Source organism: Cupressus sempervirens, chromosome 7 (assembly GCF_028749045.1).
Source record: "Cupressus sempervirens isolate cs-2001-9-10 chromosome 7, ASM2874904v1, whole genome shotgun sequence".
In the NCBI taxonomy this organism is placed as follows: Eukaryota; Viridiplantae; Streptophyta; class Pinopsida; order Cupressales; family Cupressaceae; genus Cupressus; species Cupressus sempervirens.
In genome coordinates, this window is record NC_143124.1 from 749,199,865 (window position 1) to 749,216,009 (window position 16,145).

At 34.4% G+C, this 16,145-nt stretch overlaps 1 protein-coding gene across 2 annotated transcripts; it reads right to left on the minus strand.

The window, feature by feature from the left end:
* Window positions 1-449: 449 nt before the first annotated feature.
* On the minus strand, window positions 450-1,634 carry LOC149549435 (copper transport protein ATX1-like). 2 transcript variants are annotated; one of them, XM_089794917.1, is made up of 3 exons: window positions 1,435-1,634; window positions 1,258-1,342; window positions 450-1,055 (listed from the first exon to the last, which is right to left on the minus strand). In XM_089794917.1, the coding sequence occupies exons 1-3, from the start codon at window positions 1,492-1,494 to the stop codon at window positions 823-825; spliced, it is 378 nt and encodes a 125-aa protein (XP_089651043.1). In that variant the 5' UTR covers window positions 1,495-1,634; the 3' UTR covers window positions 450-822. The 2 variants fall into 2 exon arrangements, with proteins under 2 accessions (XP_089651043.1, XP_089651044.1); XM_089794918.1 differs by having other exon boundaries at window positions 1,568-1,628.
* Window positions 1,635-16,145: the final 14,511 nt, after the last annotated feature.

Below are 16,145 nucleotides of genomic sequence, written 5' to 3' on the forward strand. Positions count from 1 at the left end.
ATCATGTGCATTAATTAAAATGATAATACCCAAAATAAGAAGAAATATATTTCACTGTTTAATTGTCTTCTCAAAACACTTCTTGCATTGTATCCATGACAAATCTTATCAAGATTCAAATATGAACTATTAAATTTGCAAATCTTGTACGAATCCATCAAGATTCAAACACTCTTGAACTATTAAATTTGTATTGAACCATTAAGCTAGTTGGGTTCAATCTTTAGTATTAATAACAAAATGATAATACCCAAATACGGCCCTCTTTTTAATTGCAATTTATTTGCATGTAACACATCAATACAAGGTGGTTATGAATCCACCTAGCAACTTCAATAAACGCTAAAATGGGAATATATTTATTACCTGTTGATTGTAATGCCATGTAGTTAAACTGCTATCATATGGTGATTGGTAAAATATTCAATTCTCAACAACCAAGACATCAATTTCAGAAGAGCTCTTTTGCTTCGTATTTCTTGATATTCAAGTAACTATAGTATAGTTCTTATGATTTTCATTCCATTGGCCTTCCCCAAACTGAACCACATTGAAAAAAAATCGAAGTGGTTGAGGAGTAAGACTATAAACCAGCCACGTACGTAGAGCAATAAGTACATACTTTTTCACTTCTGTCTCCTACATATATGTAGAAGAAGTATAAGAGGAACTATCATGGTGATATCCATGATTTACAGGTTCATAATATAACTATATACAAAAGTTCTAAGAACCCACTAGTGAAAAAAATTGATTTGCTACATAGGAAAAGAATAAGTCATAAATTTGATGTTGAAAAGAATCAAATTAGATGTATGTCAGTCACATAATGGTGCAGTTCACATCCTCATCACTAAGCAAGGTGAAATACTTGGCATGATCATGTGGGTATAGTTCTTTATTAGCAGATTTTTCCTCAGATTTTTTCTCTTCCTTTAACTTTTGCACATTCTTCCCAGTCTTGCGTGATAGTCTCCTTATTATCTTATCTGAATCTGTGTTTCCTTTCACATTTGCAGTCACTTTATTTGGTTCTATTTTAAACCCATTCATCCCTGCAAAATCCAATAAAAAACATCACAACAAATCATATTACAAACTCCCATAAAAACATCACCGTAAATCATACTGCAAACTCCTTATTTTGTTTGGATAGAATAATATAATCAGAAATGCACATAACACAGTGAATTGTATGGTCGCCATTAAAGACTACATCCATGGAAAAATAATATCTATTTTTCTATTCAAATTTACCATCTATTTTGAGAAGGGCTTTTTGCATTCTCTCATGGCATCCTTGGCAATCAATATTAACCTTCATCACAATGGTTCTCATTTCCTAATGAAACCCAATTCAATGAAAATGCAATTAAATCCAAGATCAATGAAACACAACTCAATCAAGACATGAACAAAATGTTCAGAACAAACCTCTGCCATGATGTAGAGTTGAATAAAACAATACAAGGAAATGTATTTGGGCGATGTCATCTATGAACAATTAATCCAAGATTAATGAAACAAGCCCCAATTAATATATATGCACATAATGTTCACAACAAACCTCTGCCATGGTATAGAATTGAAGTAGACAATACAAGGAAATGTGTTTGGATGGTTTCAATATAGAGGGGCAGTTGGGAAATATAAGAAAAATAACTAGACTTCTAAAATAATGGTTGGTGTTACAGATAACCTATCAAAAACATGAACCACATTGGAGATAAAATGGTGTTATTTACTAACTATAGAGAGTTGTTGGCCACCCTCCAAATAACTTAGAAACACACAGACAGTCTTGTTGGGAAAGAATGCACTTTTCCTCGTTACTTGCCAAACTAGTAGTTACTGAGACTTTGGCAATTAAACATTCTCAACACTTGTCATAATGCTATGTAATCAGCTCTTACTTTAGACAACGTTTGCCTTATCTTATGAATAAGATCAGTCAACATATATATTTATATTATCCTTGTGAAGTTTCTCAGATTTCAATTGAAAGAGTGTGTTCCACTGCTTTTGGATATATGTTGATTGCATGGGTTAATCTACGTGGATTGTTGCTTTGCCCGGTTAACATACGTGGATTCTACCTATATAAGTTGACTTCTCCTTTATTCTATTTAATCAGCTATTCATTACAAATAATAATATATTTCTTATGGAAAAAGTCTAATGACTCATCTTCTAGTTTGACTTCTTAGTACTTGGTTTCAAATCGAGTAGAAAGCATTATAGGTAATAAAGAATAAATTTTTATTATTTTTCAATTATGTTTTAGGGTTATTTTATGTGGATGCTAGGAATGAATGGTTTAGATTTAGTTAGATTATTTGAATTATTATTAATCAATTTTAATATTTTTTTAATATTAAAATAGAAAAATTAAGGGTGTTGTCTTTAACTACAACAATTTAGAGGGCGTAAAATCAATTGATTGCGGTTAGAACATATTAATAGAAAAAAACTAACATTTAGCATCCAAACCAACAACTAAAATAAAATTCCCACAGTATTAAAGTGCAGCTTAAAACATCTCGGTCTACTACCTAGCAACCTATCTAAACTAAGCATGTTAGTTTAATAATGGAACCACCAAGGACTACTCAATAAGTATAAAATATCTAGTACTAATGTTCCAAGTTAAAACAGAGAAAACAAAAATAATATACATATTGTGTCCATGGTGACACTTTGCAATGTAGGGGAAACAAAAATAACCATAATAAGGGATAGTCCCTAGTGAGTTCATTTGTAACTGCATCAAATCTATTACAAGGCCCCTCACCAATCCTTAGTTAAAAACTTGAAGAGTTCCTTATAATTGCCTCCATTACCATCATCGTTGCTCAACATCTTCTATAGAAAATAGGGGAAATTTACAAAACTATGCATAACCCTCACGGAGAATCTCAAGATACTACTTCTTTCAAGTTTTTTGACTCTAGCTTTAGTTTTTCAGCCTCTCCAATAGTTTCATATGTTTGTTATAATTACAAATCAGGTAGTCACCCAAAGTTCCAATGTCATAGGCTTAGCAATAGTTATTTTTTCAAGCACAATATCCTTGGTTAAGTCTATTGGATCTATTTTTATGCTCTCAAAAATGTGAGAGAAGCTATTGGTTTTGTTTTGAACTATCAACTATTTCCTCATTCTTCTCAATATCTTCCACATCTCCTCCTGCATTTCTTTATTCTCCTCAATTCCAATTTTAGCTTTCTTCAAAATCTATCTCCACCTTTAGTTTCTTCCTCTTACCCAAGGGAAAGGTAGCTAGCCTCGTTAATCACCTAGGGATGTTGGTTTCTTTTGCAACCTCTATATAAGAATCAATTTCTCAAATAGTGAGCTTAACCTTCCTAGAGGCCTTCCCTTTATTCTTATTCAAGTTGGGTTTTATGCTTCTTGGACAAAATTTTTTCCTTGGTGGGCATAGGGATAAAGAAACAGGAAGCAATGCAAATTGGTAAAACATTCTCCTTGTCATGTATTGCATGTTTCAAAAGAAAGATGCCTCACTAGGTTCAAGAGGAGACTCAAAAATTGTGGGACAATGATCCTTCTCTAAAATATGTAATGATGAAAATAGTAATTATCTAAATTCTAAGTTGAAAATGCAGTAGACAAGGAGAGAAACCACCCTATTTGTGGGGAAAGGATGCCAATGGCATTTTGTACCTAGTGATTTTAACAAAAACATTCTAGGGTCCTCTAACCATATTCAATCTTTCAATTTTTTCTAGTGTCTTCCTAACTTGTTCCATCACATAAAAAAATGAGGAAAATGTTGTCTAAAGGATTTTTTTCCTTCTTAAGATCCTATTTAGGAGTTAACCCTAAAAATGGAAAGAAATTGTGTAAAGGAAAGTATGTACAAAGGTAAATATTAGATTTTCCTCTCATACAACCTAGTGGACAAATGTCAAAATCACTCATACTTATGAAGATTCTTGAATGTGCTTTAAAACCCAAAGAGTTGACCTTGGAATGTGATGTAGAAAGTATGCCCTCAAAAATGCATAATTCTATGAATGCCACTTCTAGATCTTGAATGTAGGTGTGCTTATTAATAACTTGCCATGAATAAGAGAGAATATGAATGGAAGTACTTGGATCTTTTTTCTCAATTGAGAGTTGTTATACTTGGCCATTGTGAGAGATGAATTTTCTTCAACTTTTGTCTTTGACATGAATGATCTTGAAGAATTGGTGAATGATCTTAGATGCCTTCCTTCAAATCTTGAATGTAGTTTCTCAATCAATCTTGATTTCTTGAAATCTTGATAGTAAATGCTTTCACTTGATAATGGGTCATCCTAGATATAAAAATGAGGATAGATAGGGAGTTTTAATGTTCAATTCATCATTTTAGGATTCAAAATTTATCTAGGCCAGCCATGAAATCAAATGTCCCACTAATACCCCAACATAGGTTCTGTTGGTGTTTTCTAGACTACTAGGTGTAAAAGGCCTAATACTAGGATACAAAGGGTTCATCCCAGTCTAAGGATTAGCTACTTCCTGTGTTTAACTGAGAAAAGCTTCAAATCTAGCTCCAACTTCAATAGAATCACCAAGATTCTCTACTCTTCAAGCTCTGCAAAGCTTAGGTGGGTGCATCTTAGGGATATATGGCTATATAATTGATTTTTTGGCAATTTTCTCACAATTCATTCAACTGATGTTTATCTCTTCTAGATCTATCCCCTTTTAAGAAGGCAATGGTAATATATCTTCTATATTCTACAATTAATCCTTGATAGTAGCAGCTAACACTGACATTCAAGGGATTACTGCAAAAAAAGTGTTGACCAACAAGTAAAATTGATTTGATTTTAAGTTTATGCCTAATGAAACCCTATGACTTCTTCAACATGTAATTGAATATATGATCAGTGCCTTATCCACTGGGGTTTAGATTCTACCTAGCAAAATGTTTTGAACTAATTAATTGCATTACAATTAATATTATCAACAATTATCCCTAAACCCATTCTTATGAATATCCTTGCTATATAACTAGAAGCCTAATCAATTTATTGAAGCATTTACTTAATTACTTGAATTAAAAGCAACAACACATTGATATGCAACTTATCCTAGTTGCATTAAATGCATAAAACATGCTTACAAAATCCCAAGATAACCATTACACAACAATGCAAACATAATTCAAAGATAAAAATATAGTAGAACTTCCTCCTTTGCATTAATTTTCATTGAAGATTGCAATAATGCTGGTAAGATTACAAAAACTTTCAAAATAAAATAGTAGATCCTTCAGTATTCACTTGTAGTCTCAAACTTATAGGAGAATTCATCATAAAGTTTACAAAAGACTTAATGGATCGATAACAACAACATAATTCTCAAAAATTAAAGAAAATCAGACATCTACTCCACATCTTCAGAATCCTTTTATAGAAAGGATTGCAACAAGCCTCAAATGGGAGGACACTTGTCAAAATATTAATAAAAAACCAGTACCAAAATATTCCTATTTTGTTACAAATAAAAATTTCTTTATACTTGGCCCCAAAAACTAAGATGCAATTACAAAACTGGCAGGGGGCGTTTGTCAACAAATATCTTCTTAGCAAATTCACTTTGTCTCTAGCTCCTATCAGCATCCATGCCTTTTCTTTACTGTTCGCTTTTCTGAATTGCATCTGGTCACTTTCACTAGATGGTAATGCCTTGATATCTACAATTAGCTTCCATATGGTAATGTTTGTACCAATGTTAGGCCACATGACATCTTTGATTATGTCCAACCCATTAGGCATTTGGTTCACTTGGCATCAATTATAGCTTTAACCTTAGAGGCTACATTAAACATTTCTACTTCTAACTTATAAAGTATATCTACCATATCATAGACAATAGTGGCACCCATTTCATTATTACAAAAATACAAAAACCTAGGATGATCAAGGATATTATCAAATGATGATGACCATTCAATCCAGTCTTTTATTTTGTCTTCACTATTCAGAATTGTAGGCACAAAATTTGGTGTCATAGCAATAATTTCTTTCATCTTATTTTGTACTAGCTGCATCTTCCCCCCAAAGAAACCATTCAGATCTCTTACTTTATGAATTACTTTTCTTGTACTCACAATGGTTGCCTTTGATAGGTCCTTCTTCTAGGGGAGTATAGTAATTATACTATCAAAGAATTGAATGTAGGGACCCCATGTGGTGAATAGTGGACATAATAGAGCAATTGCATCTACACATTTGCATTCCACTCCTTCTAATGCAATATAATTGCCATGCACATTTTGTGAGACTATCTTTAATGCATTGATCTTATGAATTAATAGACTCTTAAAGTTCTAATCTTTGCATCTTTACTAGCTTCTAACTTCTCTTCATCAATGTCCATAGCCTGGCCTAATGTTTCCCCTATTTCAAAATTTGGGCCCTTTGTCTACACTTCTTTATCATGAACTTTTGTGATAGTTCTGACATCTTTCTTTAATGAAGCCACATCCATTTCCAACTTGATGGTATTTTTTTGTAAGACATAAGTCTTCTTCATTTCCTCTTTGTAACTCCTTGTCCCAATAAATTTTTCATGTGTCTTTTCAAGTTGAGCTCGAAAAGTGTCCATCTTATGCTTACCCATTAATGCTACTAAAGTATGCATCTCCAAAATTTGATCATTGGAAGTAGATTGCACACGCCAAAATATAACATTTCCCCTAGGGGACTCCTTGATTTCCATGATAGTGAGCTTATCATCCTCTAGAGCTAAACTCCATATGGCCATTGTTTAGGTATCCACATTGAACCTTGATCCCATCATCTCCCCATATTGATTTTCATCCTCAAAGGAAACTAATCTTTCTTGTCTTCCTATTTCATCTAGTAAAAAAGAAGGGCTCAGATCCCATCTTGGGAAGATAATCATTCCACTCCTCCTAACTATATCTTTAGCCTCTTTAGCAGTGAAGGTTTTACTAGTAAGGTCATACTCCTGCAACTTTTGTGTCAACCCAACAACCTCTTCACCAGAATCTCCAGGCTCCATGTGCAATTTTAATTAATTTCTTTTTTATTTTAAAAAGGAAGTTTTTAAATTCATTTGACTTAATAAAATTGTCATCATTCATAAACTCCTTAGCCTCAATGATTCTATCTTCAATCATTCATGCTTCTAATTGGAATTTCTTTGTTCTTTTCTCATTCTCAGATGCCTAGGACATTAGGAATCTTCTTCTAAATCATCAAAGTACTTGCTTCCCCTTGGTAGAATCTAGAGAGCCTTTTGCTAAGCCTTGTCTAGTATTTATACCATCTTTTGCTTCTTATGTCTTTGTTCTAGCCATGTAGAACTCTCAGGAACATCTTGTTCAGGCTGGTCATCTTCAGATTGATCTTCTTCATTACATACCTCCACTATGTATTCATCATCAACATAATCTGGATCAATTTTTGTTCTAATTGCCTTAGGGAGTTCAGACACCAACTCATCAAAATTATCAACACACTTATCCAATCTGACCCAATAGTCCTCATTAGGATAGAACCCTTTAAAATATGGGTCCACCTTTCTCATTTCTCGTTCATAGACAACAATATCACTATATTTAATCATTCTTTCCCTATAGACATCCTCACTCAACACATCAATAATAACATCCTCTTCCCACATAGGCTTTGTGTAAGAATTTTCCTTAGGGTAGAATTCACCCAAGACCAAGAAGCATAATAACTAGCACAAAAGTCCAATAGAGTATGATCAGAATAACGATATGATATTCAATTTGATTGTATAGTACACTAGAGGTTCCTACATATAAAGGCCTCTATGATGCATCTATAATGCCTAGGAGTTAGCAACATGATAAGTCTTATAACTAGGCACATGTCCACAAGGTGTGGGTTATCCTCCATTAAGCACAAGAGTTAGTGCAATGATGAGAGGATAAGCCTACAAAGGTCTAGCACATACAATTATGTTGTAGACACCGTGTGCTAAAATAATAGTGTGAACAACTGTGTTATCTACATGATGACTCAATTGTTTATGCAAACTCCAATGTTGTAGACACCATGTGCTAAATTGGATTTTCTTGCTCCTGTGTTGTCAACGTGACAACTCATATGAGTATGCAAACTCTAATGTGTCTAACCTACGAAATAATAAAATAATGCATTTATCCTAAGTAAACTTAAGAAAATCATAACTAATAATTATTTACACTAACACCCCCCTTAAGTGCAACTTAGGGGAATGCACTTAAGCTCATAAAAGCTATGATGAAATGCATAATAGGTCTCGGCTACTAGGCCATGTTAGGTACCCAAGTTGCTGAAATGTAATGAAATCTCTCTACAAATGGAGAAAGAGGGAAAATTTCATGGGCAAAACCCTCCCCCAAAAAGAGAGATATGTACAATATAGAAGAGAAGGATCATTTGACCCCCCTGGTGAAAATTCCCTCAACCCCAAGAGATCTCACAAATGAATATAATTAACCTCTATGAAGGGCTTGGTGAAGATGTCAGCTACTTGCTTCTCAGTAGGACAATATTATAGTGTCATGACCTGCTCATGGATCAACTCTCTGATGTAGTGCATATGAACCTCAATATGTTTGGTTTGTTGATGTTGGACTAGATGTTTCAAGATTTAAATAGCACTCTAGTTATCATAATGGATAACTATGGGCCAGGGTAGATCAAAGCCAAACTCCTTCAAAATCTGTTGTAGCTAAATAGCCTCTATTGCTGCATTCACAACTCCTCGATACTCAACCTCAATCAATGAAAGAGAAATGTTGTTTTGATTTTTACTCTACCAATAAATGGGGCTAGAACCAAGATGAAACACATATCCTAAAGTAGACTTGCAAGAATTAAGGTCCCTTACATAGTCTGAGTATGTGTATCCCACTAATTGAAGACCTGTACTAGCTGCATAGTGTATCCCATGTGTATGTGTACCCTGGATGTAATGTAGGATGCATTTGGTTGCCTTCCAATGAAGTTCATGTGGTTCTTGCATGAAGTGAGAAACCATGCCAACTGCAAATGAAATACCGGGGCATGTATGTGTCAAGTAGATGAGGCTTTCCACCAATTGTCTATATATAGTTGCATCAACAAGTGGAGAGGAACAATTCATCTCAAACTTAACACCTAGAAGGAATGAGGTGGATGCAACCTTGCAGTCACTCATGTGAAACAAAACTAGAAGATCGAGAGCATACTTAGGCTGTGATGGTGTTATCCTTGATGAAGATTGATGTATCTGTATACCAAGGAAATAGTGTAGTAGTCCCAAGTTTGTCATCGAAAACCTATCCTTAAGATTAGCCTTAACATCATCGATGATAGATGAAGTACTTCCTTTAATGATCAAATCATCTACATAAAATACAAGGAGCAAATGTGAATCATCCCTTTGAAGAATATAGACATTCAGATTAGAATGACATCTCATGAAGCCTTTGGACAATAAGAAGAAATCCATCTTGGCGTACCAAGCTTTGGGAGCTTGTTTAAGTCCATAGATAGACTTCTTTAATTTGAAAACCAAGAAAGTATCTAGTATGAATCCCTATGGATTCTCTATATATATCTCCTCATATAGATCACCATTAAAAAATGTGCTCTTCACATCCATCTGATGAACAACCCATCTTTGAGTTACTGCAATAGCTATTGTCAAACAAATGGAATACATCTTTGGTAGTAATGCGAAGGTCTCAATATAGTCAATGCCTGGTACTTGAGAAAAACCTTTTGCAACAAGGTGAGCCTTATGTTTATCAACACTTCCATCTATTTTGAATTTGGTCTGATAGATCCACTTACACTGAACCAATTTTATTCTCTTCGAAAGAGAGACTAAGTCCCATGTATCATTTCTTATAAGAGAGTTATACTCTTCCTCCATTGCTCTATCCCATTCTAGAATACCTGATGCTTGTTTAAATGATTATGGATCTGAAGCAACTGCAATATATGTATGTGGGAGTGAGTTGTGTTGTGATTTTGTCGTCCTTGTATCTGAAGGATTCCCTACCAATGGTCTTGCTGCATCCAATGTAAGCTTAGCTCATCTAGGTATTGTGAAAGAAGATGTAGTAGGAGTATCCTCAATCTCAACTGGCTGATAACTTTGTATTAGTCAGGGATGAACATCTTCCAAGTCACTGTTATCACTATCACTCCCTTCAATGAAGGAAGAAGAAGGAGGAGTTGAAGAAGAAAAGCTTGGACAACTTTCTTCAAAATGTGCACTCCTCTCATAGAATATATCATGTGTCTCTAAATCCATTAACTTGTAGCCTTTATGCAAGTCTGTATATCCAACAAAGATACAAGGTTTGCTTTGTGCTTCCAATGCCTTGCATTTTTATGGAGGTATTCTTGCCCATGTAGGATAACCAAAGACTCTGAAGTGATTAACTATGGGTTTCCTACCTATCCAAGCCTCAAAAGGAATTACACCATCCAAAGCTTTGTGAGGACTCCTATTTTGGATATAGTTAGCACAATTCATCGCTTCAGCCAAAATGACTTGATCAAGAGACTTTTTTTGTAGCATGCTAGTGGTCATCTCTTTGAGAGTTCTATTTTTCCTTTCAGAAACACCATTTTGTTGTGGTGTATATGGTAGTGAATGCTAAATATCAATACCCTCTCGAGTGCAAAAGTCTATTAGTCTTGTGTTCACATGCTCCCCCCATTATCTATTTGAAGAACTTTGATGACTTTTCCTATGCTTTTCCACTTGAGCCTTGAAGCTTAGAAATTTTTCTTCATATGCTTCACTCTTATGAGCCATGAAGAAAACCCAAGTAAAGTGAGAGTAGTCATCTATGAAGGTGAGTTCATAGCAAGACTTGCCAAATGATGGCACTAGAAATGGTCCCATGACATCACTATGAACCAATTCAAGAACACATTGTGCTCTCCAAGACTTCCCCTTTTCATACAAATTTTTTGGGTGTTTTCCAAGTGAGAAACCTAAACAAACACCTTCTAAAAACTAAACATGGGGTAGACCATTGACCATTTTCTTGCTGCTAAGCTGCTGAAGATATTTGTAGTTGAGATGTCCATATCTCTCATGCCATTGTTTACTTTATGCACTTGAATGTAATAACAAGGCTTGTGCATTTGATGTTGGCACAAAGGAGGAGAAAGTATAAAGCCTTGAACCATGATTGGCTTCACCAATTGCAATCATCGAGTCATCCTTAATTCTTTTTACTACCACTGAATCTGGAAGAAATTCCACTTTATTACCACCTCCATAGTGATTTATTTGGTAGACTAAAATAATATTAGATGTAAGGTTAGGAACATATAGAACATCCTTGCATGTTCCATTTTTCATTTCAACTTCACCTTTACCTTCAACTTTCACCTTAGTATCATCACCAATAAAGATGTGTGGTACCTCAGAATGTGTCATGGAAGAGAAATCTCCCTTTGACGCACCCATATGATGTGTGGCACCTGAATCAATGATCCATTCTCCCTGACTAATAGTGTTTGTGAGTAAAGCATGCCCTTTTCCCTTAGAATCTAAGGATGAATTTCCTTTCTCCTTATAAGCATTAGGTAGTAGAACATTGTGTTTCTTCATGATGTTCTTCAACTCATCAATCTAATTATGGTAACACTCATGTCCACCATTGTCATGCCCAAAAATATAAGGACAAAAACACACAGATTTTTTTTTTTTTTTTGTTAATAAAGATAGTGTTCTTGTGGTTAACTAAGATTAAGCAAGACAACATTGTCGAAAAGGTTTTAGGGTTTAACTATAAAGGAACTAGTCATGTTCAATTGTTATGACCTTAAGGATGTTCTAATTAGTTAGACCCGTACTACTAAATGAATAACTTGATTGTCGATACTTTTTTAATACATTGCCCTAGGCTTAGTGTCATGAATTACCTTCTTTCGACTTCGTTAAACTTCAATCCAAAATTTAACTTAACTTAAAATTTTCTCCAACATACTTATAACCATCTAATAATTAGTTTATTGTTTACCATTAAAGTTGATGACAAGAGTAATTTCAATGACCCTATATTTTAGTCTAAGCTTTATTTGAATTATCATAAATTTAAGCTCATATTAAGATTGATCTATAAAACTCATAAGAGTATAGAACTACTTAATGAAACGTAAAAATTGTTCTAATGGAGATATTCAAATTTCACATTCAAAACTTTTAAATTGAAAAGAATTTAATATTTTAACATTCAAATCCCTAATTAGTAATTACATTGTTACTTAACAATTAATACATTAATTCCTAAAGCCATCAAAATTACTAATCTAGTTTATAGATAAACGCCATACTCAATTTAAAATATAACAATCTATAACTTAACTAAACATCTGAGATCCTAGCTTGAATACTACAAATCAAGTAACCACAATCCTCATTCGAAACTAACATGCATTTCCACTAACAAAACATAAATACTAACTTGAACGAACCTGGGCTATGATATAAATTAACATAATTTAAGTTTTGAATTAACATGATTTAGTACTACCCTACACATGTAATAACTATACTTAACTCAAATTACAATATACATTTTATGTAAGGACTTCTCAATTTAAGCTAACATTACACCAATTAGCATAAGTCTAAACTTAATTAAATTTGAGCTACTTAACTCTTAACAATTAACAAAACTTAAACAAACAACCATACTAAAGAAAAACTAAGTCTCAAATTTGAAACTATCCTAATTACTAAATGGCTTAATAATCTAATCTACAAAAGTTCTAAACTAGCTACCAATGAGTAACTAACACCTATACTAACTTAGACATGGTAATCTAACTAGCTTAAGACACAACTACCTAAACCACCATAATATATAAACTAAATCCCCCTAACCTTTTTTTTCCACCCCCCCCCCCCCCCCCCCCAACAACTACCCTAAGCCCACGTGGCCAGGCCTAGGCGTGGGTCACCTCCAAGGTGGTGCGCTGTCCCATGCCTGTGCAGTGCAGGCGTGGTCCCCCCCCACCCTCTCCTCATTGTGTGTCCTTTCAGCAGTGGGGTGAGCGCTAAGCAAGTGGGAAGAGGTGGCCGATGGAACAGTTAGGAAGTTTGGTTAACATTTAAACTTCATTGCCCCCCTTCCTTCCTTAGTGACATGACACATTAGGGGGGGCGTGCCTTCACTGACAGGTGGTTGGAAAGTCCATGCCTGGCCATGGGAAGGGGAAAAAAAATAAATAAGGTTTGGACTTACATTTAACAAAAAAAAAATTTAATCTAGTGCATAGGCATGATGACCTAGTTAAGTACATGGTTCCTTAGCTCTAGGAGTTAATGCAAAAGTTTTATAGGTGAATTATGTCCAAGATGATATTCATTGAAATGTTATAATTGTAAATGCATTTCATTTATACTCCTTTTATTATAGGGGTTTAATAATGATTTATTTATTTTGTTGAAATTTTCAAGGATTATCTCCGAGAATATTCTTTGTAACTAGGGGAAAGAATTAAATTTTGCTCCATACATTTTCCAGAGAGGTCTTTTAAGCCTGGAAATGCAAATTTTTTTTTTTGATAGCCAAGATGAGTTAAGCATTTCTAGAGGCAAAATGGAGTTATATTACTCTAAAGCAATTTGACACACATGCATGCAAAGGATTATAATCCCCCTAATCAAAATTAATTTTATTCTTTATGAACCTTAACAAGGGATTATGATTCTATAATCAGAATTCGAAAGGTGATGAATAATTATTTCAATATCAATTACATTACTAATTGAGCATAAAAATGAATGTACTAGCTTGGTGATCACAATGTAGGATTTCTAATTCATCAAATTACTTAACCATATATTGAAACTTCAACATCTCAATTTGCATTGTAATAACATAATTGGAAACTTGGAGATCTATAATTTAGTGTCAATATCTATCAACCTATTTTCTCACAACATATGCAAAATTTGGAACCACATGAGAGAAATGCAAGAAGAATTTCTTATTCTTTTCTTTCCTCTATTATTCATCCTGGTTCAAGGCTCCATTGGGAAAGAACTAGTAAGAAAACCCGATATCTTTGCCACTACATCAAATTCAATTACAATTTACATGATATTACAATTCATTGAGTTTTCTTCAAGATTTTCACAAGAGTCTTTTATCAAATGTCTTCATTGCCTCAAGGGTAAACATGGAAGATACAAGAAACAACATGGAGATAACAACACAAGGAGGTAAGCAAAATGAACATACATTCCCACCCGGTTGCACAATAGGTCCAACAATGAACCAATATAGGGGAAAGGTGGATTTTATCAATAGGAGAAGTCTATCACCATACCTTCACTTAGCCCTTTCGGGGCTAAAACTTCAAGAATTTCCATTCTTTCACAAGGCCCTTTCGAGGCTATATCCACAAGGATTTTCATTCTTTACCACATTCAAGAATTCTCAATAACAACAAGGTATGGGATGACAAGTAGGGGCCCATACACCCTACCCTTTCTCCCTCCTCTCTCCATGAGAGGAGACTCTACACTATTGAGGTCCAACTGATGCCCTTTCCCCAAGCATGGCCACTTCTTCCCTATCCAAGGGTGAGTGTTGCCAAATACATCCCCATGGAAATCTTTCAAAAACAATCAACACACCAAAAAAACATATGAATATCATCCAAAAAGGAAACAAGATAAAATCCCTCCCAATACCACCCTCAACACACAAGCAAGGAATGCATATCTACACAATGTCTCCAACATGATCCAACAAGATTCAAAACATGAACACACACAAAGAACCATTCATGGAGTGAAGAAATCCTACCTTCATAAAAGAGTTATGGCAATGGTGGTTTGAGAAGAGCTTCCCTTTTTTTTCTTTCTTCAATCTTCAAGGCTTCCTCCTAAACTAGAGGATTGAGTGACCCCCAAAAAAAAACCCAATTTCTTCTCCAAAAAGGCCTCTAAGTATGGTCTCTAACCCCTCTAAGCTTCAAGTAATTCAAGATGGGGGTTTGGTTTCACCAACCCAAGTAAAGAGCAACCCATTTTCGAAATCAGCCTATAATAGGGTTTTTAAGAGACCCTAAGAGTCAACCTAGGAGGCTAAAGGGTTGGAAAGTACCCCCACCCATACCCTTACCCATAGGGGTACTTAAATTTAATGCTTCTAAGCCTTTAAAGGCTTATTAGGATTAATTAAAAGTTAGTAGAATAGTAAGATCAAATTACAACCTTTAAAGAATTACAATATATGATTAGCACAAAATTAACAAGAAATTTAACTCCGTTTCTTCCATTGAGTTATCTTGGCTGATTTTCCTGCACACTCATTGCACACATCAGTAGGTCCAAAAATCACGTGCATAATGTGAATAACATGCTAAAGAAAATTATACATAATTTAAAGCATCCACTTCTTAATAAATAGTTGTTTATCTAATTATACTCATATTTCTAGCCTTTAAAATGCATAACCAAATGTGTTAGCTTGCATACATTTTCTTTCATCATTATACATATTTATAAGAATTAAATGGCAGAATCAACTAACTGAAGTAAGCATCACACATCGCAAAATAGCATAACAATGTTCAGTGTATCCAATAATGTTCTGACATGTCAGCATGAGTATCAAAATAACAATGTATCATAGGTGCTAGGATGGGTCGGGGTGAGGCCTCACAACCATGACCCAAATTCTTGCAATAAGCACACTTTTTCTTCTCCTAATTAGTGTCTCCCTTTTTGTTGGTATTCAAGGAAGACTTACCTTTTTGATTTGATGTTGTCTTTTCTACATCCTCTTGTTTTTTATTATTCCACTTCTTCTTTATGCCATTTCCTTTGTTTGAAGTTTGACCAGCTGAATTTTGAGAACCCTCATTATTAGCCACCAATGCCTTAGACTTAGATGACTTGAGAAGTCCCATTGATTTCAACTTCTTTTCTCCATCATCCAATAGTTGATCATAAGCATCAAAAGTGAGTTTCTGATAGGTAGCCCCTAATGTAGTCTTTGTGGTGTTGTAAGAAGAAACAAATGTGGAGTACTTAGATGGTAGCTTATTATTAATGAGATAGATCAACTTGTCATCTTTAATAGGACTACCACAATCATCAAGCTTCATTCTTAATTC